The 27,919-nt window shown below is 41.3% G+C and overlaps 1 protein-coding gene across 3 annotated transcripts; it reads right to left on the bottom strand.

Moving 5' to 3' along the window:
* Window positions 1–1,472: 1,472 nt before the first annotated feature.
* On the bottom strand, window positions 1,473–23,319 carry LOC121917497 (phosphoacetylglucosamine mutase-like). 3 transcript variants are annotated; one of them, XM_042443520.1, is made up of 13 exons: window positions 23,229–23,319; window positions 20,635–20,840; window positions 18,461–18,645; window positions 16,636–16,703; window positions 16,008–16,141; window positions 14,399–14,594; window positions 12,104–12,261; window positions 11,033–11,116; window positions 9,736–9,834; window positions 7,021–7,137; window positions 3,937–4,059; window positions 2,843–3,016; window positions 1,473–1,700 (listed from the first exon to the last, which is right to left on the bottom strand). In XM_042443520.1, the coding sequence occupies exons 2-13, from the start codon at window positions 20,836–20,838 to the stop codon at window positions 1,608–1,610; spliced, it is 1,635 nt and encodes a 544-aa protein (XP_042299454.1). In that variant the 5' UTR covers window positions 20,839–20,840; window positions 23,229–23,319; the 3' UTR covers window positions 1,473–1,607. The 3 variants fall into 3 exon arrangements, with proteins under 3 accessions (XP_042299454.1, XP_042299453.1, XP_042299455.1); XM_042443519.1 differs by lacking the exon at window positions 23,229–23,319 and adding an exon at window positions 22,975–23,139; XM_042443521.1 differs by lacking the exon at window positions 20,635–20,840 and having other exon boundaries at window positions 23,229–23,318.
* Between the last annotated feature and the right edge of the window lie 4,600 nt (window positions 23,320–27,919).

A 27,919-nucleotide genomic window follows, 5' to 3' on the forward strand; every position in this document is an offset into this window, starting at 1 on the left:
TGATTGCAAATGCCCACTAAAACCCACCTGGCTTAGCACACTGTGGCTCACGTGGGTGAGGAGGCTGGATGCATCATCTGGAGTCCCACTTTCTAGTACATCAGAACTCCTTTGGTTAGCAAAGCTGCATGGCTCTTGAGGTGGACTATAGGAGGCTGGATCAGGACATGTCTCCCATGCAGGATCTTGCCTCACATCTCTCCTGTCAACTCTGTAGAGGGATCAGAGCCCAAAAAAGTTTGGGCTCTCTTGTAGAGAAGAAGAGCATACCAAGCTCCACCAGGACCAACCCTCTCCCCACAAATACAGGTGTATATTGGACTTGAGTATGTCACTACCAAGATGCTGGCCATATTTCCCAGCATTGTTTTCAGTGATTCAAACCCATGTTTTTTCAGTTTAGAAACTGATATATTCTGTTAGCACTGTTGAAATTTTAGCATTTATCTCAAGTGTTTTGCTTTGTTAAAGGAAAAGGCGATATTGATACATAGAAGTCATGGCATCTCTTGGCCAAAATGCATCCAAATGAAGGCACTGGAGATGTGGTCAATTTTTTTTTAATACCACTCTGTTGCGTGCCATCTTTTGCCATAATACAGGTTAGATGTACTGTGGAACACATCTGACCAGCAAAGGAAAGCAACATAACTTCTCACACTGGTTTACTGCTAGAGGGAGAAGGAAAACGGGTTGCTGTGAAACACCACTGTAATCTTAAGGATTGCTTCAACTTGAGAGAGGAGCTAACTTTATAAAAGTTAGAAAAGGGCATAAACAGGCACATTCAAGATTATCAGATGGGGGGAAAGTCGGGAGTAAAAGAAATAATCCTGGCAAAGTAGCACAATCGTGCTGAGGATTTTGAGACACACCGTGCTTATCCAGGACTTAACCCATAAAGAACCAGCAATGCTCCAGGAACAAACCACAGGGAAGTCACATGAATGGTTTGTTGCTGGAGCATTGCTGGTTCTTCATGGGTTAAGGCCTCGATAAGCGCAACGTCTGAAAATCTTCAGCACTTTGCTGGGAGTATGCCTCCCCACTTCCAATTTTCTCCCCATCTGATAATCACCATTCTTTCTTGAAGAGGAAGACTGCTCTGACAAATTAAGCTCTTGTTGGGAAGTTCTTTTAAGGTGATAATGGCCTGTTCCAGACTGCCAAAATAAAGCTGCTTCGGGTCTCTTTGGAGGTATGCTGTTTAAATTATGCATGCACCCTAAGAATCCGGAAGCTGCACCAAAGCTGCACTCCAGTGCTTAGGAATGGAGTGTGGCTTTGGTGCGACCTCTGGACTATTAGGACCCATGCATCATTTATATAGCATACTTCCAAAGAGACCCGAAGCAGCTTTATTTTGGCAGTCTGTAACAGGCCAATGATTATCCATTACACTCTAAATCTGACATTTAGAGTTAAAGGTAGCAGTAACTGAATGTTGTTACATAAATGACAGCAGCAACCTATTTCTAATATAGCTTCATTTTTATTAATCAAAATTTAATCTTAGAGTTTCAACTAGGAAAGATTTAACATAGGAAATGTGAAGTAATAAAAAGGCCACAATGGACAATTTAAGGTTCGACTTTACAATGCGCACATCATGACGTTACAGCCTTTGGTGGTTCTCCAACACCCCCAGCTAAATGGTAGACAGCCAGGCTGACTTCATGAGCAAGGTTATCTGCATTCTCCTAGAAATGAAGAGAAGAAAAGTCTGGAATCAGTGATAATCTTGTTTTTAAGACCTGCAGTTTAATATGCCACATCTTAAGAATCCTAAAAGGCTTCAAAGTGAAAAGAATGCTGTGGTCAATTGGTACCCAGAAACTGTAGACAAAAGCCTACAGTGAATATTTCATTCTAACGTAAGTTCTACTTCATTGGTTAAAGGGTGGTCACTGTTTAAAGAGTGGTAGATAAGAGTAGTATATAATTTACACTAATGCCATTCCTTCTGTCTAATAAAGCAAATCAAAATAATTACTCATAAGGAAAGGTTTCCTCAAGCGCAACTTCAGAAGGAGCCATTTTCCCCATTATGCATTATCTAAAGGAAATTATGCATTATCTAACCCCCCCCCCCTCCACACATATCAGTCACTATGCAGCTGCAACCTGTATTTATTAGGGGAAAAATTACCTGCAAAAGTGTATTTAAATACCAGCTGCAATCCTGTATGGGAATTACATCTAAGTTAGCAGGCTTAGGTATGCAAGAATTAGAATTGGTCCATTCTGTAACATCTATATGCAGTTGAGGGCTGCTGTTATGTCACTACATAGCAGAGCCAGCAAAGTGCCTAATGCACTTAATGCACCCATTTGCATCACCCACTCTTGCTGGTGTCCCAATATGCATATTCTCAACTCACTAACAGTTTCTTAGGCCTTCTACTTAGCTAAATATACGTAAAGTTATACTAAGTAAAAGGTGATACAGAATTTCAGCAATCATGTCTACCCACAGTTATATTCTGAAAGTCAAGAAGAAAAGGAGATTGGTAAAACTGACTATATAGAGATTTAATTTTTTTAGCACACTTCTCCCTCTCTTTCATTTGAGGATCACCGAAGTGTCTCCCTGTAACAGGATGCTAAAGTAGAGTAGTGGAGACACAAGAGGAAGTCCAGTGAAAATATGCAGCCAAAGCCTTATGGTTCACAGTGTGATGCAGGCTGCTGGCCAAATTATCTAAACTACTGAGACCTTTCCTGTATAAACTCAGTGAGAAGTAGGAAGGTGATAAAACCACCTTAAATGCTGACTGCAACATAATGTACAATATGGACTCAACAACATTCTTCCCATGTACATTGCTGGTAAGGCTCTGACCTGTGTGTCTGCTTCAGCATAGACTCTGACTACATCTTCCGTTCCAGACGGGCGAACGAAGGCTCGAGCCAACTGAAACTTGTTGACAAGGTCATCGATTTTCTCTTGCAATCCTGGAGGTGTCACTGCTCGCCTTTCAGCATCTGTCGTGTCAATGACTCGTCTATCAGCAACCTATAAGTCCAAGCAAATAAAAGCCACACAGGATGGCCTGTTGAAGCTCTAACGAAACCTATAGGCTCTGCCTCTTAAAATATTCCACTGTTTTTACGGCATTCAAAAAGAAAGAACAAAGATTAAAATGTTTATTCCTAATTTGGGGGCAGCACTCTGTAAAATGCTAACACTGCAATCTGATACAGTGCTAATTAAGCATTCGATGGCCTGTTACAGACTGCCAAAATAAAGCTGCTTCGGATCTCTTTGGAGGTATGCTGTTTAAATGATACATGCATCCTAAGAATCCGGAAGCTGCACCAAAGCTGCCCTCCAGTGCTTAGAAATGGAGTGTGGCTTTGGCGCGACCTCCGGACTCTTAGGACCCATGCATCATTTAAACAGCATACCTCCAAAGAGACTCGAAGCAGCTTTATTTTGGCAGTGTGTAACAGGCCGATAGGACTTGCTCCCAGGGGAGTACCCTGTTAGGTTGTCACTTGTGCCAGATTTCCCTCCCTATCTGTTTGTTATCAATGGCCATGTCCTATGTCCTCTGTGTCATGCTCCTAGACCTAATTTCTTGGTGTTCATTGCTTCAGCTACTGGGTCATGTTGTGTTATTCTCTGGACTGTTTTCACAAACTCCCAGATCTCCAGATCACAATTTCTATTATAAGCCCCATAGTGGAATAGTTCATACTTAAATTGCTCCAACTGAAGTTCATACTTCAATTGAAAACTTAAGGATGCACTGAAGACAAGATCCAGGCTCCCAAAGTTCCAGAATGGATTCCATCCTTCCATCGCTTTGCAACAGACGATAACCACATGCCTTGATGTCTCAATTACTGCATTATGCCCACATGCAAACAGGAGAGCAACCATACTAGTGGGTCACATGTGGCATTTCTATCTGGTGTGGGCTTCTCACTTACCTTAACTTTGAGTTGCCGATTAGGAAGATCCGTGTACATGCTATCCCACTGTGCTACTGTGAGGTTCTTCAAAACCAAAATGGCTTCAATCAACAGCATATCTGAAATGGCATCACCAACCGTCTAGGACATACAGAGAAGAGAAAATGGGAAGAAATCCCAGCTGGCAGAGGCAAATTTCATGTCAGCTGATAGTATTGATTCCTAAATTTGGGAATTTAAAATTTTATTGTTGCAAGTGTTCAATCTGTAGGCCTACTATCCCTTCTGGTTTGCATAGAAAAAAGTCTGGGTGTATACAAAGAATAAGACAGCCAGATAATCATGGCTTATCATAGCATGAATAAGGAACAATTCTACACTTCACCATGTGCTCTGTTCCTTCAGCGGGACCAAGGATTTTAGAAGCTGCTATGTCCATTTGTGTTTACCTCAATTTCCTATTACATTTGAACACCCAGCTATGAATTATCATGGCTATGTTTTGCTGAAACAAAATAACACTACCATTTGGTATAATGCTCTGGGTATGGCCTGTTTCAAACAAACCATGGGCATAGTTTGCTAGCTTTGTGAACAAAAATCAAAACCTGAACATTTCCCTAAATCCACCTTTCGGCCAATCAAAGAATAATGAAGATGGTCAGTGTCTAAGCCAGCTCAATATGAAAACAGAGACATGTTTTAAAAACAAATAAAACTTCAATTTACATCCCACATTTTGTTACCACAATCAAAGTGGCGTACAACCTTTAAAAATACAATTTATTATTGTACCAAACATCATTTAAATGCTGTCTTTAAAAATAATAATAATGACATCCATCAATTCAATGAAGCCCAAAGGTTTTGCCTAGTGAGAGAAGCTCACTAGGAGCAGCTGTTTAGGCTATGCAATGACACTGCTTCATTTATATTTGACAATTTGTTTCCAGCAGAAACCAATTCCAAGAGTGAGGTAAGCCTGCAGGCCAAACCCACTTTCTTCATCATTTCTTTGCTCCAAAGGAGCTGGAAGTGTCATGTGAGAGAGGTTCTCTTAAGTAGAAACAGGATGCAAACTTTTCAAGATTTAACTCAGAGAAGTTCTCAAGTACATCTTGATAAAACAAACTGGCAAGAGAAATTCACACACTCATACATAGCTGAGCACCAGATTCTTCTCTTCCACACAAGAGCTTATTTCTATATAAAAACACTTTTAAGCATGTGCAGTATTATTCCCTCAGCTCATCAATTCACAATACAGTATAACTGGAATTAGAATAATAACTCAATATGTTGGGATATCTCTTCAGTCTTGTCTCTTGTTTCAATTTGGATAATTTTTGTTTTCAATATAATTAATTTCCCATATGGCCTTGACACTTTCCTCAATTTATTCACCAAGAATAAAGGAACCACCAGCTAATTAAATCCAGCTTTTGTTGTACTTCTAAAGCCTTGAATTAGGGGAGCCAATTTTGGTCATACTGAAAACCTCCAAGAATAAAACCTACCAAAAAGTATTTATTTGTTTTGAAAAGTAGCTCCTTTTGGTCACTCAGTTTTTCATTATGGAATGTTGTCACACTCTCACCCAACACTGACTTTGTCTTCTTCTACTTTGGAACCTTAAAATTTCTACAGCAAACCCTGAAAATGTCTGCTTTTCTCTCTCTGAAGGAATAGGACGGAATTTTCTGATGGAGGCGTGAACAACAAATTAACACAGAAAGTTGGCAGAGAAGCTACTGGCACCAATGAGATTTTACTGAAGTCAAAAGGCAGAGCCAACAGACATTCAGCACCATGACTTGACACAAAACTCTCCATACTGTACTCTGTCCTAGGAAATCTCCAAAATGTAGGAACAAAACAAAACAGAAAATGGCCAGAATCCTGGTGGCAGTTACGAATATTAACCTACACTTATGAATTCGTAACCACTACAAATTCACAGTCTCCGTAGTCTCGTAGCCTCTAGTTTAGGGTCTAAGTAGGGATTGTGAAAGACCCCAAATCACATTTACTGGTAAACAGCCTTTGGGATCGATGGGGGTACATTCCCCTGATGATCGAGAAGCAGCTGCCTGACATTCCCACCTCCTATTGTGAGAGAGGTCTTTCTTCTTCTTGTCATGCCAGAGATTGCTCACGGGAGGGTATGGGAATGTCAGGGAGTCACTTCTCGATCAAGGGAATGCACTTCCATTAATACCAGTGATTGTTTACCAGTAAGTGGAGTTTTGCAGGGGCCAGAGGTCTGGCTGGAAACCACTATACAGCAATGTTGTTACAGTGTTACGTAGTATGAAATGGTCATACAGAAATCTGCCTGATACTTCCTTTATGATGTCCTAGTCAAACCTTAAGTGCAAACAGCAAAGGGAATTGGGAATACTGGTCATTAAAACCATGCTCTTGAGACTGTCTAAATAGTTAATCTCTACCACCATTACCATTCAATTTACAAAAGATCAAGAGGCCATTCAACAAAACCTTTACGACTGGATTAAACCTGAACTGAATTGGGGCAAGCCACTGGAATTCTGCTTGCATCTCTCTGCCTGATGGTCTCCCATTCGTCTGCCAGAGCCAACACATACACACACACAGACTGCCTCAAATAACCCTTCTAAGAAAGGCTGGAAGGTCCAGGAAGGCAGCATACTGTGCTGCAAACAGTACAATTATACCTCATGCATGCTGCAGGTGATTCCAGTTCATTAGCTACCTGAGAAGTACCATCGTCTTTATGTTAGATCCAGATCCAAATCTAAATCCAATGTTGTAGTAGCATGAGAGGACTTTCTCCTGCCCAAAACCCAACTACAGCTTTCAGGGCCACTTGAAATGATGCACCAGGAAGAACCCTAACCCTCGACAGCAGGTTTGAAAGGCCAATGGAGAGGGTGCAGTTCCTCAGTTCAGAACAACTTGCCAGAAACTATCCTTAGTCATGCTTGGAGGAGACACAATGAAATAAATGGGACTCAAGTTAGCCATGAGCATCTGTCTAATCCAACAGGTGGGAACTGTACAACCCTCCAGATGTTGTTTAACTGAAGCCTTAAATGTTTGATTCTACACTGCAATTCTTACCTGATTTATCAAGTCAATTGTGTTTTCAAGCATCTTTGCAGCTTCTCTTTTTCGGTTGTCTTTCTCCTCTTTTGCCTGATATCTTATCTTTTGTTCTGCAGCTTTACTGAACAACACCTGGAGGAAAAAAATAAACATACACAGTGCACAGAAGGAACAAAATGGAGATAGTAGCACCATCATGTAACATCTGTCCCAAAGGGAGGTGCTTGCTTCATAGATAGGAAGTCTGAGGTTGCTAGAGAAACTCAGGACTGCTGCTCCAAACAAGCACATGAAATGCCCAAACTGAACCCATTAAAGAACCACATCACAATTAAGTAAGGGGGGGGGGGGGGGGGCAACAGCTCTAACCAGGATACCCACTGGTGAGGAATGCTGGATCTTGGAGTCCAACAGCATCTGGCGGTACACATGCTTCCCACTCCTTCCATCAACCAGTAATGGCATTAAATTGAAATGAAGTTACACAGGGTACAGAAACAAGGGAAACAGTAGATTTTATTTATATCTCATGAGAAGTAAAAGATCCTATCTCCAAACTAGCGATGGGGGAGGGGGGAGTGCATCCTGCAGGACCCTTGTGGCTCCCACCCTCCTTTACTACACTCTCCCAGATTCCTTGAGATATCCCCAAAGTGCCCAGGAATGGGGAATTTTTCTTTAAAAGGAACACATGGTGTAATTTTTGTCCTAAAACACCCCCCAACAGCCCAAGGCTCTGAAAATGCAGTAGTTTTGCTTCATTCTGCCCCCACAACCTCCTAATCCTTACAAAAAATGGTCCTGAGCAGACAAAAGCAAATGCAAAACTAGAAGTGACAAGTTACCTCCAGTTTCACAAAATCATGCGTGTGCAGGTCACCGGAGATGGTGGAGGCAGAATTGAAAATCTGGTGCAGTTGCCTTTCTATGCCATCAAACAATGTCACTGAATCAGAACTCCAAATATTTTGGCTTCCTTTCCATTCAGCCACTACAGAAATCTCTAGCAAGAATTAGTGAAGGAATAGAAAAATATGCAACCTTCCAGATGCTGTTGGACTACAATTCTCATCATCCCTCAACATTGGCTGTACAGGCCAGTACAGAGGGTAATGCAGGAGGCTACAAACTGCTCTGTTCCTAGAATCTAATACCCAGATCTATCCTGATTCTGAAAACACAGCACTGTATTTCTATGAAATTTTTCCCTTGATCTTACCCAAAGACACTTCTTTTCATCTACTAAAGGTGCCACATTTGCTTATTCCCAAGTGCAGCAGAATGCACTTATCTGTTCACTCCAACTTACAATTTGACTTATTGGATGAGCCAACAAATTAAGTCAAAATCTCAAAGTCATTATCTGAAAGTCATTGACACAGAATGACCAGAGGAACTGATAAGTCTGATACAGAAAAACACACCTTAATACAAGAGAGAAAAGCAGAAATAATTGGTAAAGCTCATATTGGCAGGGTGGAGGCAGAGAAAAATACTGTAATGTACAAAAGCCAGGATTTAGCAGATTGGCCAGTAGAAGCTGGCAGGAGTGACCACATCTTCTTTTCATCTGCAGCACCCTCAAACCAGCTTCGTTGATGTGAGAAACCATGAGGAGACAGGTTTTGAGAAGTACTGAGGACTACAAACAGAAAAGAAGGGGAGTTCCACCAGACTTATGGGCATGCACCAGCATGACACCAGATGTAAGTCAACGTGAGCATTGTTTATTTAATCTTCTTTGTTTTATTCTTGGACCTTCAAGTTTGGGCATGAAGTGGAAGACAGAAAGTGATATCATAGGCTCAGTTTTCATAATAACAAATTGAGCCTCCCTTATCTGAAATGCTTCAGACCAGGTGTTGTTGTTGTTGTTGTTGTTATTATTATTATTATTATTATTATTAACCTTTATTTATAAAGCGCTGTAAATTTACACAGTGCTGTACAAGTGTTTTGGATTTTGGAGTTTTTTCAATTTTGGAATATATGCATATGCATAATAGATATCTTAGAGATAAGACCCAAGTCTAAATAATGTAATTCATATAACGTATATGTCTATACGTCTAAAAATCCATGCCCCAAAATTGACCCCGAAATCCTAGGTTGATTTATTTACAGGTTGGGATGGTAATGTGATAACAACTCTTTCAGATTTCCCCATGTAGTTTCTTTCCATCCTGAGCCAAGCAGATAGTCCTTGGCGATTGATTTGACTGCTATTTGTTTCTCTCCCACTCACACACTTCACTGTCTGAGGACTGAAGGCTGAAACACTGAAGTCTCATACTGATTGCTGCTTCCCTCTTGCTGCTCACATACACACACTGATGGGGCCTCCAAGTTTTACACTTGACCTGTCCATGGCTCATATCAAAATCCATCATTTTGGCCTCTAAATTTGCACTTGACTTATACATGAGGTCAACCTATAGTTGCGTATATATGGTAATTTATACACCTTATAAACATAGCCAAAGGTAATGTTATGCACAATATTTTAAATATTTTTGTGCATGAAACACCATTTCTCTACAATGAACCATCAGAAAGGAAAGGTATCACCATCTCAGCCACCCAGGCAGACAATTTTGGATTTCTGAGTACTTCAGATATTGAAATTTTGGATAAAGGAGACTCAATCTGTATATCCTTATTCATACTCTGTCATACCTCCCTAGAATCCTTCTGTTGAGACAGTTAAAAATATTTAGAACAAACACTTACTGTGCCATGACCATTTGCTTCAAAATAAACTCCAATGTCAAACTCTTGAGCTTTGTGATGCAAGTGTTTCACTCCTGTTTTGGCACAGTGGACAGGCACCTAGGACAGGAAAACCACACACACACAGTCTAAGAGTGGAGTCTACAATTTTGCCCCCAGAACCCAGCATCAATACTGAGAGCAAGGAGCCCAGGACCAAGATCAACTGTAATTATTCCATATAGGGAGGTTTTTCCCCCCTAACGGGGAGGATTTACTGGGACAAAGAATGCACAACTTAAAGTAGTGTGACTGCTGCCCCAAGAGACACAATCCAAAATTCTAGAAAGATATCTAAGAAAACAACAGAAAAGTTTCCATTGTTCTTGGTGACATAGTCAAGCAAGAAAACTCCCCTGGTAGCTGAAGCCTTGAAACAGTTCCTTTTTGGGATGAGATACAAGCTGTGGAATTCTGGAAGTTGTCATCAAAAAGGGACTTTTTCCAAACTCTGCCTTGATGTATGTTTTTGTAGCAGCCATTTCAATACTGTGGATTTTGCAAATGGTATTGGACAGCTGCTCTGTATCACCTGGCAAAACACCTATCCACAGAAAGTATGACCCCCATATGCACAGGTCCAGTAACTGCAGTTTCGTTTACCATGTCCATAGAGTCATGCTAGATGACCTCTATATATCTAGATAGACCACCTCTCTAGGGATCTGAAGGTCCCCCAGCGTGACTTTACGGTTACCTTTCCCCAAAAATATAGGGTTTCCCATCACCCATAATTTTCACAAACTGCAGTAAGTCTAGGAACATAGCCCCTGTGGATAAGGGATAGTACTGTACTACAAAACAGCAGGTTCCAGAATGGTCTATACAGGATGTTAAATGTTTGAGACTCCACCTTTCCTAAGGGACAGTGACAAAAGACTAGCTGTCTCACTCACAACAAACCTGGTTCTCTCACACTTGGCCATAAAACTTGTGACCATAGCACAGTAGCACAAAGTAAAATGCATCCAAAAAGAGATTACAGTGCATACAGGTTGGTTACTCTGGAGCATCAATATCCATGGGGTCCAGGGTTCTGACTATGAGGGCCAGAATCCATCATGATTTTAACAAATGAATTACTATGGGAGGGAAAGAGTATTTGCTAGGACACCCGACTACAAGGCTTGCTTACTAAAAGATTCATTTGCACAGTACGTATATCTCATCCTAGTAATTTTGAGCAGAGCTTAACAATAAGGTTTGGGTTATTTTTAACTGACTTTTCTGCACAAAGATGTTACAGCTAATTTAATACCTTCATGGTTTCTTCCAAATAACACGTAGAGCTCCCATTGGCGTAGGCTGTTTGTACTACTGCAAATGTTAGTGTTTGCCCAGCCTGAAGGAACAGAGAAATGTCATTTTCACAATCAGACATGTCTATACCCCACACTGCAATCCACCGCATGCACTCAAAAGCTCTGCTGTCAAAATTTATATGTTTCAGTTACAAATGCACCACATTTCACAATGGGACAGAAAGTGCATTGCACTTAAGCTCTCAAAACACTCACATCTTTAGATAATATACATCTTGAAATTTGAAAATAGTAATAAATTTCTTTATTTGCAGTCAGTGAGAACATACCTTCTGCTACATATTGCCATCAACTGCAGTTTGCCCTATTATTATCATGTTGATTCCACAAAGCTTAAAGATTATTATTTTTTGCAGCTACCGTACTTAAATTAATTTGTCCTTAAGCAACTTTTTGGTTTTAGTGCTTGCTTAGCTTTCTTTCTCTTCTGATGTTTTTTTAAAAATTGATCATAACTGTACAGATGCCATAACTGGTTGCAAAAAGCCTTGTGTTTCCACACCAAAAAACTCAAGGTACTTTTTTACTTTGTACAAAAAAAATTATGTATTTTTGGACAATAAAGTTTTTTTTTCAAAATTAAAGTGAGAGTGCAAAAACCCATCCATATGCAATAAACAAACAAACAAACAAATAATAAAATACTGTAATCTTGCCCAGCAGGGAGAAAAGTACCATAATTATTTGATTTTGCATGTGAAGCAAGGATTTACCGGCCTGTCAACCACTTATTAATCGCAGCAAAGACGGCAGCCCAGGCAATTTTGCAAGCCAGCCTTTCCAGGGGGCTCTCCCTGGAAAGTCAGCCTTAGAGACATCAGCAGCCATCTTTGCCATATGATCATCACAATAAATCAGCCTTCCCTTCTTTGAGACACTACATAGCATAGGTAAAAATGCAGTATGTTAACATAACTGACCATTGCACGAACACAACCCGGATTCTAGCCAATGTTTAACCACACTGTGAAAGACAGCAACTTCCTGATCCTAAGGAATTTAAATACCTTGACCAGAAGTTCTTTAAGGAAAGTGCTGATTAGGGTTGCTATTTTGTCGCCATCCAGAAGGTGAAAATGGCCAGCAACATCAGTATAGTAGTAAACTATTCGGTCAGCATCCCCATCAAAGGAGCAGCATCTCTCACCAGGCTTCATTTCAAGTCCTTTAAAAAAAACAAAAACAAAAACTAAAATACAGCAGTGGGAAAACACAACTTGTTCCATGGCAAAAATCTATCCATTCCTTTCAGACAAACCTACAGTTTGAATAGAGGATGATATATTGCTAGAAATGAGTTTTCCGTTTTAGCCAGCTTCCAGGCAAAGCAAATAATCAATTTTAATTTTTCCACTAATATTTCAAAACATTTTATCATGTAGATCACACATTAATTTCATAGGGAGTGAGTTTGTGACCAGTGTTTTGAATATGAGGTATCTCAAGACAGGGTTAAATCCAATGTTAGTCCAAATCTAGAGTGGACCAAATGACATAAATGGAACTTACAAGCCACAACTAACTGAAGTCTTATTGGTTGCATTGGGTCACAATAACCTTACAACCATTTCCCGAGCAGAGATTTGTACTAGATAATATAGAGAGAATGAGGAATCGTATTGGAAATAACTAGAGAGAGTAAAAGTAAACAGGATATGTTAACTTGTTCTGTGCCTTCAAGTCATTTCCGACTTATAACAACCCTAAGGCAAACTTATCGTGGGATTTTCTGGGGCTGAGAGTGTGTGACTCACCCAAGGTCACCCGATAGTTTTCCATGGCCAAGCAGGGAATCAAACACTGGTCTCCAGAGTTGCAGTCCAATACTCAAACCACTAAGCGACACTGGCTCTCATATATTAACTACATAGCATGAATCTGTCATGTTTTCTACAGAACCATTTAAATTTACTTTTACTCTCTCTAGTTATTTCCAATATGACTCCTCATTCTCTTCTATATTATCTAGTACAAACCTCTGCTCAGGAAATGGCTGTAAATTTATTGTTAATATTATCTAACGTAGACCCAATGCAACCAATAAGATTTCAGTTAGTTGTGGCTTGGAAGTTACATTTATGTCAAAAAAAGAAAATTAATAAAACAGAAAAGTGCATTTTCTGTAAAGTTTTGTAATACCAAGAAATTTCACCTGGTCTAAGCAGTCAGGGACTGTGAGCTATTCAACCAGATCCACGAGTTAAATCAGACGCTCCAACTGTTCAGGTATGTTCACATTGACTCATTAGCAGTGACAATCGTGCAGGCTGCAAGTATCCCCAAAAGCTTGGCCAGACCTACACCAAATAAACCCCAGATTCCACTCCACCCCAATTCAAAATTCGGGAAAATTTAAAATAGGTTCCCTTAAAATAGGTTCCTTATATTATATTGAATAGCTCTTAGGTTTGTTTATTAGGTAGCATTGTATGTGGTTTTATACTGATGATTAAATAAAGATTACACACACACACACACAGATACAGGTTCCATAATCACCAAACCACCCAAAAGCAAAAACACACACCCCAAACCTGCAAATCCAAACACAAAGTAACTTCCAGTTGAAAATTCCCCCCCCCCCACTCCATCTGCACAGCCAATATACATGCTTGGGTAGCTAGGTGATTATAATCACTAGGTCAAAAGGATTAAAAGTTCACCCAGTATGTGTTTAATAATCTGCCAAGCAAGGCATCCAGTGAAGTGTTTTACTACGGTCCAGGAAACGAAACACCAAATAAAACTTAATCTTCGAAGTGTCACAAGAATTTTATTTTATTTTATTTTTTTGCTGCAACAGACTCCACCACTGAAGGAAATGAGGTCCTATCTGCCAAAGGTGGACTTTATCCCCAACTGGAATTGATTGAAATTGAATCTTACTAGAAGAACTGGGAAGCCATCCAATGAGGCTGAGAAATACTGTGCCCCCTAATGTCGAGAGAGATTCTCGTCTTCTAAGACTGAATATATTGGAGGGAAGAAAGAAAGGTCTTTTGAATTAAAAATGTCACAGTATGATGGTGTTTCCCTTTATATCTGGTTTCCCATGAACAAAGAGCCAGCATGGTGCAATGACCCTGGAGACCAGGGTTCAAATCCCCACATGAGCATAAAAACCCACTGAATGACTTTGGGCAACTCACACTCTCTCAGCCTCAGAGGATGGCAATGGCAAACCCTCTGAAGAAACTTGCCATAAGCCAAAAATGACTTGGAGGCACAACAACAACAACTTAATTTCTGTCTTTATTTTGAAAGAATCAAGTAAAAATGATAATCCATTTCTTTCTACATACCTACAGGAGGCTTCTGATGAACTTTTACAAAATCAGCTCCACACAAATGATTGAGTTTCCCTTTGGTCCCATCGTTGTCTATGTGCACCATGAGGCACGCAGGGAAGTAGCGTCCCATTTCTTTGAGTTTCAGAGCACCAATGCCATTTGCACAATCAACCTTCAAGGATATATGCCCATCTCTTTGGCTCATAGCCTGTTTTAAAAGTGAAGCAAAAGTTGGTTCTTTGAAAAGCATTTTTAAAAAGTTCTACCATCTTTTCACAAGCAATACATGTGTTTGGAAGGACAGCCAAAACAAACAAAGAAAGAACACTCAATGGAGAAAAATGAAAAAGAGAGTTGCACCAAACTGAATTTTTTAAAGACAAAATCATCCCAGTGCAGTTCAACAATGATGTCTACCTTGGAAACACCATGTATTTTCCATCATCATCCCATCAACAGTTTTCAGAAGTGACCATTGTGTTTTAAAGCAATCTTATAGTGTGATGTAGTGGTTTGAGTGTTGCTAAGAATATCCCATGACACCACCAAAATACCCCATGATATTATGACCCCATGGGAGACAATAAATCAGAAACGATCTGAAGGCACACAACAACAACAATAACAACAACAATGCTGTCCAGTACTTATGGGATCATAACCTAGACTTATAATCTCACAACTTTTGAAATTCATTAATGACTGAACATGACCCCAAAAACCTACCTCTTAAGTCCAGACAGTACTCCAGCCAAAGGGTTTCCAAAATGAAGTGTATCAGGGCAGTGGGAAGTGATGACTGCAGTATTCTCTCAGTGGTGGGGTGCAATGAAATAAACAGCTGCAGCAATGGTCCCCCCCCCCCCCCCCCGAGTCTCTCCAGATGCCAATCTCAATGCACCCCATGGCCAGGAGAATCATTCCCCAGTTCTCCATTCTTTATCATCTTGGAAACCCTTCAGTTGGGGTGCAGCTGTCTTAAGAGAGAGGTTTTGGGGGGTGGTACCAGCAGATGTATCTATGATGACAGAGCTCCATCATTAAAGCTATGTCTGATCATAAAGGTCCCTGATTGTCATACTGTCATCCATTCATTTTCATTCAATGTCAGTTGCCTCAGGAGCCCACCATTAGGCAGAAAGTTGGGATATAAATATTCTAAGTTACTAACAATAATTAGTCTCATATTTTTGTTCCAACAATAGCAACAAAATTTATAAATTGGATTTTCATCCTGCTTTTTCATCATTCAGTCAATACTTTCATGCACAAGATTATTAAAAACATTGTGTATAAAATTACATTCAGGCTATGTGAATAAAGTGTATATGAAAAATGAATGAATTTCATGTTTAGACTTGGATCCCATCTCCAGGATATATCTCATTTTGCTCATTTCTCTACTATAGAGGCTTGTCCATGGTGTAGCTTCCCTAACATGTGCCTTCTTTACTATAGAGGCTTTGCAGCTTGTCCACCTTTCCAGAGCGTCGGCACACAAAAAGATTGCTGTTGTTTCTTCATGGGAGGTTTCCATGTGGAGAGGCACTCCTCTAAAAACTTCTAAGTAAAGAGCCTTAAAAAAGTGAATCAGAATGTCCAAGAACAAGAATTCTTTTACCTGTTTTGTAAGCTCCACAAAAGCATTGGAGAGCTTTTCATAGTAGCCTTCCACTGTCGCAATCCCATAGTTGCCATGAGTGTTTCGACAGCAGACCATGTAGTGTAGTTGCGGTGTTGTTACTAACCCATAGTCTAGTTTTAAAAAAGAAATCACACCAGTTAAGAAACAATGCTATTTGACCACAGAAACGTATTTTGGAGCACTGAAGAAGACAGGAAAAAGTCTTCTTTCAAAGCAAAATGCTACCTTACACCTAAAGAGAAAATTGGTCCATCTAGTCTAACATTTTCTACACTGGACTGAGAATGGTGAAGCGTGACACATGCTGTAAGATGGAAATCCTATCAGCCCCATCCAGTATAACTAATGGTGAGGGATGCTGGGAGCTACAGTCCAATAAAATCTGGAAGGTTGCATGATTCCTATCCCTAATTAACAATGATTTGCCTGAAATCCTAGAGACTCTGACCCAGTCTTTCACTGGAAAGAATGCATTCTTTCATGGAACTATGGTTTCTCCTCACTTAATTTCAAGCAAGAGCTTTAGACTATAGCTATAGACTAGAATGAAACTTTATCAATGTTTGGAAGAGAAAACATTGTATGAAAAGAGGAAAAGGCATACCATGGTATTGACCTCCAAGGACAGACACACCATCAGTTACTGACTGTGAAAGCTTCTTGCTGCTAGGTCTGGATGCAAACACAGAAGTAAAGAGACATATGTTGGAAGCATGATACAAATATCACACACAAGTTGACTTAAATTACTTGTTGACAAGTGAATATCAATAGATGATAACATCACACAGAACACAATCCTCAGCCTGATAAAGCAAGCCCAATGAAATCTACTTCTATAGAGGGGAAAATATCACAGTAGCCAAGGAGCTAGAAAAGTACTGGGTTACTATGAACAACTGAAGAAGCCATGCATGTCACACCCAACATAAATAAAAACCTCCCTTATCAAAGCTTGAAGTGTCCAATTTATAGAATCATAGAGTTGGAAGACCAAAGGGGCCATCCAGTCCAACCCCCCCCCCATGCAGAAAGACACAATCAAAGCACCCCTGACAGATGGCGATCCAGCCTGTTTAAAAACCTCCACAGAAGGAGATTCCATCACACTCAGAGGGAATGTGTTCCACTGTTGAACAGCTCTTACAGTCAAGAACTTCTTCCTAAAGTTCAGATGGAATCTCCTTTCCTGAAGTTTGAATCTATTGTTCCATGTCCTAGTCTCTGGAGCAGCAAAAAACAACCTTGCTCCGTTCCGGACCCCCCGCATGTGTGAAAAAACATGGAGCCTCAAGTCCCATTGATTCTAATGGCAGCGTGCTCCTGTGTGTGGTGTTCGCATATGCTCACCATATTCTCCCCCTGGGCTTGCTGTCCACGTGAGTGGACTATATATTTTAACAGACTTTTTTCCATCATGGAACTCAGTGAGTGGCAAGGAATTCCCAAGTCATCTCCCATCTTGATACTGACCAGGCCCAGATGAGCTTACTTGCATTCTAGTAAAAGTGCATCACACATCCCCAAGTCACAAACTAGACCAAGACCTATACAGAAAAGGAAAAGCAGCCAGGCTTATCCACCCTTCTGAAGAAATAACAAAGAGACAACGCAACAGCCAGTCTCAGAAGAGCTATCACAGCGGTTTATCACACTGGGAAAAGACGGGAGCATAGCAGGATGCTCCATCAATATTGCGCGATTTGGCATAGATTATCACACAACGTTGTGCGACGCCGCAAATATCCTGCAATTATCCCATGAATAAAGAGGAATTATAGTGACCTTTTTTTTGTGAATAAAAAGCAGCGCTATAATTTCTTTTTATTCACAGGACAGTGACAGCGTGCAATGTTGTGTGATAATCTTTGCCAAATCACGCAATATTAATGGGAGCATCCGTCTTTTCTCCCAGTGTGATAAACTCCACCTCTTTGAGAAAAATTATTTTCTGTGGCTTTAAAGGAAGAAACAAATGAGTTCATCTTACCAAGAGATTCAAATTACAAGAAAAAGGATTCAGAATACGTATCAGGAAGAAATTTTATGGTGCAAGAACTGTTCCAACAGTGCAATTCACTCATAGATTTTAGGTAGAAGCTAAATGCCCACCTTTGAAGTGTGCTATAGTATAGCACTTTCTGCTCAAAGCCAGCAGGTTGGGTTTAAAGACCTTTGAGATACTTTCCAACTCAATTATTCTCTACAGGAAGTATGTAGGAAGATGTACATAGATCTTCCATAACAATTCTTGTGCCGTTAAGAAGTACTAGTAAACGGGAACGTTGTCCAGAGTCTGGAACAGATACTTTTTTGAACAATTCCCAGAAATCAGGGAAGGTATCTGGAAGCTATAGTTAAAAGTAATTCTTGCAAGTTCTGATGTTGTCTGTTGCTTCTCAAGAGGTGTATCAGTTGTGTTGCTTTACCTAGTGTCCCTGCCGATAACAACAAATGCGTTGCCCAGGAGGTCTACTGCTTCCTTGCGGCAGATGTCAGTCAGCACACGCTGCAACTCCTCCTCTTCTGCATTGGCCAAGCGTGTGGCATGTTCCTCCCATGCAGCTGCCAACATTTCACCCAGAGGATCAATCAGCTTCACACCATTGTCTTCCTTGGAACAAGAAAAAATATCACAATGAGAGGTCTGGATGTAGTCACTAAGTAATAAGCCTAACTTTCTCCATGAAGATTTAAGCAGGGCAGGAAAGCAGGAAGGAATGATATGACAGGAAAGGCTAGAACAGAAAGGTAGTGTAGCCCACAGAAAGCATGGTTCAAAAGATAACTGAAGCTGGGTGTGTGTGTGTGTCAAAATATGGTTTGGGAGTTGATTTCCCTGCCCCACAGCAGCCTCTCCAAAAAAACTCCCAAAATGCTACACATTTTTAGTGGAGTGGGCTGCTTCAAGGGAAAATTTTGAGAACAAAGTGGAAACACTTCCCCCCCCCCGCCATGGAGTTTTCTGTAGACTGCAAGAACATTTCCTTTCATGAACAGCAGATTCTGAATGCAACTGGATGTCAAGAAGAAGAATAAGGATACTTTTCGCCATCCTGAAGTGTGTTCAAAATAGCAATTTTATGAATATTTTTCCTTGCAAGTAAACCCAATAAACTCAACTAGACATATCTCTGAGTAAATGTATATAGAATTGTGCTGAAATACAGAAAGTAGCATACCCAGGGTAAGGCTGGACAGATGTCAGGTGCTGGGTTTTTTCCCCAACTAGAACACCAAGAGTTAGCAACCAGAGCCTGATATAAAACAGTGGTTCTCAAGGATCAGAATCAATTGTATACTGCTCTCCATGAACCATATGAACACAGACAGATCTAAATGGGAGTTATGAGGGATCAGGGATTCTAATGAATACCTGGCCAAACGTAGGCCGGTTACACACTGGCACTTGGGACGTCCCATTTTAAAAAGGGGGCATCTCTTCTAGACGCCCCTGGGTCTAATACGGACTCTGTCCGTACAATATGGCGCCGGCTGTTCCACACGGCCGGCGCCATCTTTACGTATCGGACGCATAGCGTCCGAATGTGTCGCGGCGCCTATGACGTCGTGAATGCGCCAGCGGCGCCTCGCGACGTCATAGAGGCGCCGCAAGAAGGAGCTCCATTTTGGAGCTCCATTTTGCTCCGCGCAGGAGCCGCGCGGTGTGGCTGCTACAGCTCCCGCACGGAGCAAGCGGCGGCGGCAGCAGACCGCCTCAAAGTGGCGGTCTATAACCCGCCGTAGACAACTAATAATCTTAGCATGCAGAGGAAGAAAACTGAGGCTGAAAGATAAGCCATTAGCAAATGGTAAGCCACAGCACAGAAGTTGTTTTTTTCCTTGCTCACTGAGCAAGCATGGCGTAGTGGTTTGATTGTTGGACTACTACTCTGGAGACCAGGGTTAGATTCCCAGCTCAGCCATGAAACCCACTGGGTGACCTTGGGCAAGTCACATACCTTCTGTCTCAGGGAAAGGCAATGGCAAACCTCCTCTGAACAAATCTTCCCAAGACAACTCCATGATACGGTCCTAGGGTTGCCATAAGTCATAAATGACTTGAAATAACAAACATTAAATTCCTGATAGTCAGAAAACCTTGGAGATCTGCTATAATTATTCAGAAGTCTAACCAATACATCCTGATCTACATTCTGCCCATTCCTGATTTAGGAAATGAAAAACATGCCAAATGAAAATATTAGGTGCTCTTGAATCCTACTGAAATCAATGGGAGTTGACAGACTCATACATCCAAAGTTGGAATTTAACACCCTTCCAGTGCAAGAATCCAGAGCTAAAGCATCTTTGAAAGATGGCCACACAATCTTTAAGTCTCCAAAAAGAGACCAACCTTTGGTCTAAAATGTTTACTGTGTTCAGTGAAACCTAAACTTGTGTGCATTTGCTTCACTAAATATAAAATCTGTTCAAATAGCTTAGAGAAATTATATTCTCCCTCTTTGCAAAGACTCATCAACACAGTGGGGGCGTTTCAGGAACTTTACACACTACTTTGGAGCAATAGTGTTCCCACATGGCCACACCTCATCTGCATCCCCTCCCTTTTCTCACTCAACAAAATACTAATTTCTCTTACTTCAGGATTGTGAGAGGCTGTGACCATAACACCAATGGTGGATTTGGTCTGTTTGGACCTCAACACAGCCAGCAAGCCCATGCGAAACATGGTATGATCGAGGTTTTCTGCCTTGGTCCGGAAGCCGGCTGTCCCATATTGAAGGGAAAGCCCTGGAGGTTTGGCATGGAGTTTCGAGTACTTTGTAACTGCTTCAAAGTCCATTTCTGTAAGAAATAAAACAAAGCTAAAACTACTAGAGGTCGAATAGAATGCAGCAATGGGGCAGCTACCTCCAAAAGGGAAGATGGTGGGAGAAACAGGCAATATCTCAACAATATAAAAACTCCCTGAGGACTCTTTGCACTCTGCCTACAAAGGAGTCTGTGAGGTTCATCTGAGGTCCCAGCAAATGCAGATGAAAACCACCCAGGGTGAGGGGTTTTCCCAGCTGACAATGGATCATTAATTAAATAGACACCCTGAGGCCTTGCCATTCAACAACAGAACAATACACAGATTAACATGTAAATCCCTTCCCCTCAACCAACAGTATATATACCTCACTCTCTTCCACGCCAGCATTCTCTGAAGATGCCACTCACAGGTGCTGGCAAAACGTCAGGAATAAACACTTCTAGAACATGGACACACAGCCCGAAAAACATATAATTTGCATGTTGCAAGTTTTTGAAGCTCTGCTGGCTTCTTCATCAAACAACGGTGTTAAAAAAATGACACTGGAGAAAAACTATGGCCTGTTACAGACAGGCCAAAATAAAGCTGCTTCGAGTCACTTTGGAGGTATGGTATTTCAATTATGCATGCGTCCTAAGAGTCCAAAAGCCGCACCAAAGCCATGCTCCAGTCCTAAGGACTGGAGTGCAGCTTTGGTACAGCTTCCAGACTCTTAGGACTCATGTATCATTGAAATACCATACCTCCAAAGTGACTCGAAGCAGCTTTATTTTGGCCTGTCTGTAACAGGCCTATATATAGAATCATGATGTTAGTCACAGGCCTGCTTTTTCTCAAGGAGGTGATGTTGTGTTGTTCTGTGAACATGGCCAGGAGGAAGAGGGCCTGCTTGCATAGAAAAGATCCCTCTACAAAACATCACACCAACACCTTGACAAAATGCAAGCCTGGGACTAACATCGTTGTTTTATACAAAGGGAACTTCCAGCACCTTTGCCTACAGAGTTTCCAGACTAACATGGCTATGATTTTGAATTCTGTGAGTCATTTTCTAATTTTTTTTCTCTCCTGTATTTTTTAAAACACTTTTGCCTGATGAAGAAACCAGTGCAGCTTCAAAAGCTTGCTGGATGCATTTGGTACATTGGGCCCTTGTAGATAGCAAAATCCATGGATGCTCAAGTCTCATTAAATATAATGGAAAAGGAAAATGGTGTCTCTAATACAAAACGGAAAAATCAAGATTTGCTATCTGGAATTTATACTTTTTAAAGGTATTTTCAAGGCGTGGATGCTTGAATCCCTGGATAAAAAATCCGTGGATAAGGAGGGGTGACTGTATAATGTGTTTAGGAGCCTGTGTGGTGCAGTGGTTTGAGCACTGGACTGGGACTCTGGAGACCAGGGTTCGAACCCTTGTAAGCCCACTGGGTGACCTTGTCCAAGTCACACTCTCTCACCTCAGAGGATGGCGATGGCAATTGCAACCACCACCCCCCCCAATATATCTTGCTAATAAAACCCCATGATACCCCAAGAATACCTCATGACACTGCAACAATAAGTCAGAAACGACTTGAAAGCACACAGCTGCAGCAACAACAACCCTGCCCAGCACTTATGGGGCCATAGCCTAGACCATTGGTCCACAAATTGTGCCCTTTAAGGGTTTTTGGATGTCAGCTTCCAGAATCCCATACTATTTGTATTGTGTATTTTCTATATTTCTGTGTTTTATTGAAATGTACTGTAACCCGCTGGGATATAAATACATTATTATTATTATTATTATATTATTCAGGATGTTGATAAAATAATCCAAGGGGGGGTTATGGATGTTTTCTCATGTTACTGTATATGTTTTTATCGCATTGTAAGCGCCTCACTCGTGATGGAGGTGAGGTAAAATAAAATAATATAATAATAATAATTGTCTACATGGCTGAGGCTTCTGGGAGCTGAAGTCCAAAAGTCCCTTAAAGGGCACAGTTTAGTGGGGACCCCTACCCTAGACTACAATCTTGCAAGTCACACTCTCTAAACCTCAGGGGAAATGCAATGGCAACCCCCCACATGGACACTGCATCCATGTGGCTACAACGTCCAACTTTCATGGAATTAAAGAGAACCACCCATCCACCCCCCCCCCCCCCCCGAACAAACCTTTCCAAGACAACCCCAGGATAGGGTTGCCTTAGGGCTGGCCATAAGTCAGATACGCCTTGAAGACACACAGCAACAAATCTGGTGCAAATACAAATGCATGCTGATGTATTTGGTGCATGATGTGTTTGGTGCATTTTGGGTGGCCCCATAAAGATAGCCCTGTCTGGTGGATTTGGGGGTGTCACTGCATCCTCCTGAGAAGCAAGCAAGCAGAGCACGCCTTCCTCACCCGGAGCCTGCAAACCACCTACCTCCGCCCCCACCTTGGAGCTCTGCAGGGAGGATGGGGCTGCTGCTGCAAACTAAGAACCTCCAGCGCGCGCGCGACCACTCTTCCGGGATCAGAGACTCGAGAGCGCGCGCGCGCACCGCTTATTGGCTCTCGCCGCCCTTCCCCTTCCCGCCTGAGCCAATCGGCGTGCAGCAGAAAAAGCCCCGGACAACTGGGTGTGGAACGTTGGCTGCTTCAGCGTTCCACGTAGGCTTTCCCTTTTGCACTCAGTGCTTGGGCCAGGAAGTGGCTGCAAGATGCTGCCCAATTGGGGTGGATGCAGAGGTTGTTGCTGTTGTGTGCCTTCAAGTCATTTGCGACTTGTGGTGACCCAGTCATGTTGTTATTTATTATTATTATTTTTTGTAAGCGTTCTTTTTAGAGGGGGTTTGCTACTGCTTTTGCTTTCCCCCTCCCCTCTCTGAGGCTGAGAGAGTGTGACTTGCCCAAGGTCTCTCTCTCTCTCTCTCACACACATGGGGTTTCCATGACTGAGCCAGGATTCGAACCCTAGTCCCATCTCCTGCACACACGAAAGGCTAGCTCTCAATGCTTTTGTTCACAAACGACCATCGTTAGAACTGGGCTTGCCACTTCATTTCCATACCCAGAGTTTTGTTTCTTTATAATACTATTATGTAAGAGATATTTTAATCATGTAATGTTGTCGTTTTAGATTGTACGCCGCTTGGGAGGTTTTTATTCTTTTCCCCCCTTATATTTTATTTGACCATTGCTGTGCAAAGCGCATTGCAAACTTTACTCTATAAATAAATGTTAATAATAAGTTATTTTCCATTGGGCAAAGCAGAGAGAAAAGGTTGTTCAATCTGGAAAAAGATCTCTGGCGACTTTACAATCCTTTTATTATAAGAAGGGAAACCAAGATTTCCTTGCTGCTATGAAAATTTATGAAACCAAAATAAGACCACAAATACTATACAGTATAGTATATCTGTTTGGGTAACAGCTTTTAACAAGGAGGTTGAAAGTCTACAAACTCAACTCTGCAGGAAATTGTTCTCTATCCCACCATGTGTTCATCACCTAACATTATATGCTGAGCTTGCTCTGGATACACTGGAGACCACAGCTTGGTTGATGGCGTATAAATTTTGGCTTAAAATCCATTATAGACCAAATAGATCGAGTCTAATATGGTTTCTTTTATCTGCTAATTATTATACTAACTGGTCAAAAATATATGAAGATAAATTAAAATTAAAGGGCCTAAATCTGGACTCTTTACTCCTCCTAACAGAGGAGGAGTGTTTTAAGGCAATTAAGGATTGTTTATTGAGTTGATGATGACTTATTCCACTCCTCCCAGAGTGTGCTCCTCTTCTGTATTTGGCATTCCCCCTTATTGTGGCGAGATGCCAAAGTACTTTCAATCATTGTCCCTTCAGGCTTCGAGGAAAGCTTTCCTCTTCGCAAGGTTGAATCTTCACCCTTCCTGTGTCACCGGGGTAGATATTTGAGGATCCCTTTTGCAAATCGAATATGTTTATGTGAACTATCTCCAGATACTCTCCAACATATTATATTTCTTTGCCCACTGTATCAAAAACCGAGAGCGAAATTACTAAAGAAACTATTGGAATTGAACTACTGTTTAATGGATATAACTCTAGTACATTTATTGGAGGATTGTAATGTACAGATTACACGATTGATGGCCAATTTTCTAATGGAGGCAACAAAAATCTGGCACAAATTAAATAATGGTTAGAGTTTAGTGTTAGATGATTCTAAGGACGATAAAAATTTTAAATTTTTAAAGTATTTATGTAACTATTTTAGTTTAATTTTGTATTGTATTGTTTGTTGTATATTGTCTATTGAGATGCCTAATAAAGGTTGATGGATGGTAATAATAATAATAATATAATTTATTTATAGCCAGCCTCTCCCCAAAGGATCGAAGCGAGTAACAATCATAAAATCACAATAATTAACATGAATCCATAATAATAATAATAATAATGACAAAAAAGGACGTCAATAGCACATAGCTGTTCCTGGCTTCCACTCCACCAAATGCACCTGAGGAAGTAGATTTTACTCTACAAAATTTTAATAAGACAGTTCCCTGCCCTCAGGCTTACAATCTAAAAACACAACACAAAAGGAGAAGGGAATGGTGGTGGGGAAGAGGATGAGGTCCAGTGGTTATTCTCTCCCTCTGAGGCCTGGACCAAGGCAGATGGACTGGAGGGAGGGCTCGCTATTTTGCTATGCCATTGTATTTAATGAGAATTGAGCATCTATGGATTTTGTTATCCACGGGGGTCCTGGAACCAAACCCCAGTGGATACCAAGGGCCCACTGTATGTGTGTATGTGTGGGTATATACTGTATATATATTTTAAAAAATCAAGCCTCATTGAAATGAAAGGGGCGCGCTCCTGCACGCAAGCATAGGGCGCGCACTGCAGGAGCACACCCCATTCACATCAATGGCTGGTTGCCCCTCCACAGATGGTCAAGTTCGTCGATTTCAAGTGCATAGACTTGGAGGGCAACTCTCTCTCTATATATGTGTGTGTGTGTGTGTGTGTGTGTAAGTAATGGTTAATATTCAGCTGGTGCCGATGTGGCAAAGTGTTGGACTAGGACTCTGGAGACCAGGGTTCGATTCCTGCAAGGCCATGGAAACCCACTGGCTGACCTTGGGCACCACACAGCATCATAGGAATGCAAAGGTAAACCCCCTCTAAACAAATCTTGCCAAGAAAACCCCATGATGGGGGGAATAAAGTGATATCGGGAAGGCATTGTCGCTGAAATCCCGAAAGTAAAAAGATGTGCGTTAATGCTTCTTTGTAACCACTTTAATGGCGAGTTTTGTGTGACGTTGTTTGAAATTGTTTTGTGTAATTATGCGATTTTTCCAGGGTGTTCACGGGATAAACTCCCAATCTCCTGCGTATGATAAAGTCCTGAGGTAGGAAAGCCACCTCTCTCTTCCTTACAAGATTCCTATGAGACTGCTGTGTTGTGTTGCTCACAACAAGTTGCCCAGTTTGCAGAGAAAATTGTCCACTATTACCAGGGACAAAACGTAGGACAAATTCGAGATCAAACTGTAGGACAACTGCAGGACAAAACTCAACCCAAAATGTAGGACATATAAGAAAAATGGAGGACCTTAAATGTCCTACATTTTGGGCTGAGTTTTGTCCTGCAGTTGTCCTACAGTTTGGTCTTGAATTTGTCCTACATTTTGTCCCTGGTAATAGTGGACAATTATGGCAACCCTAAAAGGCCTCGCCCTGCCAGGTTGCCTAAACAGCCTGAAGTAGATTCTCAGCATCAAAAGGGCAAAGTATCTTTGATTATTGGAGGCAGGTGGCATTTAACAAGGGCAACCCACCCAGTCAGCACTCTGAATATCTTGCCAACATCCATCAGGACAGAAGGCATGTTGTACTAAATAGCCTCAGAATATAATCCTGAGCAATTAAAGTTCCCTTGCCTTTACTCTTATATTCAAGGTGGTTGCATCCACACTGCAGAAATAATCCAGTCTGACATCACTTTAACTGCCCTGGAGCAATGCTATGGAAAGCTGGGAACTGTAGTTTTGTGAGTAGAGAGATCTTGTCGCACCTTTGAGACTCAACTGAAAGAAAGAAATTGGCAACATGTGCTTTCCTAGACTTCAGTCTGCTTCCTCAGATGCAGATTCAATAGGATGGAACTGTAGCAGTTAAAGCGGTGTCAGACAGGATTATTTCTGCAGTGCGGATTAAGCCAGAGGCAATTTACATCAAACCAAGTGTAGAATTCAAAGGTTTGTCCATGTTAAGTCTGTAAAATCAGAAGAAAAATAAGCTGCCTTTGAGATCCAGTTAAGAGTTCAGTGTGGTAAAAGGCTCCCAGCTGTGAACACCTCTGGAAAGAGCAACATTAGACTCTCATAGTAGCTCTCTAGGGTTACCACTACAACAAACTGGCATAGTGTTGTTTATTGCTTTATAGCACTGATCCAAACTTTAGTCCTCCGGATGTTTTGGACTTCCGCTCCCAGAATTCCTGACTATTGGCCAAGCTGGCTGAGGCTTCTGGGAACTGAAGTCCAAAACACCCAAAGGACTAAAGTTTTGAGAATTGCTCCTTCATAGTATATGAAGGGATTCTTGACTAAGGACAGAAAAGAACACAAGCGTCTAAATAACATATCTAATTTTTCTTCTGTTTGGTTTGTAACATCTTTGCCTGATGAAGAAGCCAGTGGCACTTCGAAAGCTTGCAACAAGTATATTGTGCATTTTGGTTGGTCAATAAAGGTATCAGTGATGGAGTTTTGTTTTGACTTGTTAAATGGCCAACGCAGCTACCTCTGAGTGCTTTCTAGAAAGTGAGGAAATTGTTTTGTTAGGAAGTTCTAGTAATTCCTTAGCATGCCACCAAAGGCCCAAAATGTGTATATAAGGATGTAACAAGCCAGTGCTAATAATTTAAAATCCGCTCTCACTCCACTGTCTAAATCCCACCCCACAGCTATATGTGCTCCGCCGCGTGTTATGTGCGTAGATGGACAAACCCAAATAGCAACGTTTGGTAATATGCAAGAGTCAATATATGTATCTAGATGGAAGAGAAGATGAGAGTGAACCAAAGTAAACGCAGCTTAGAACAGAGGCTTCTGGGGGAGTGGGGCGCAGA

Source organism: Sceloporus undulatus, unplaced genomic scaffold (genome assembly GCF_019175285.1).
Source record: "Sceloporus undulatus isolate JIND9_A2432 ecotype Alabama unplaced genomic scaffold, SceUnd_v1.1 scaffold_20, whole genome shotgun sequence".
NCBI lineage: Eukaryota > Metazoa > Chordata > Lepidosauria > Squamata > Phrynosomatidae > Sceloporus > Sceloporus undulatus.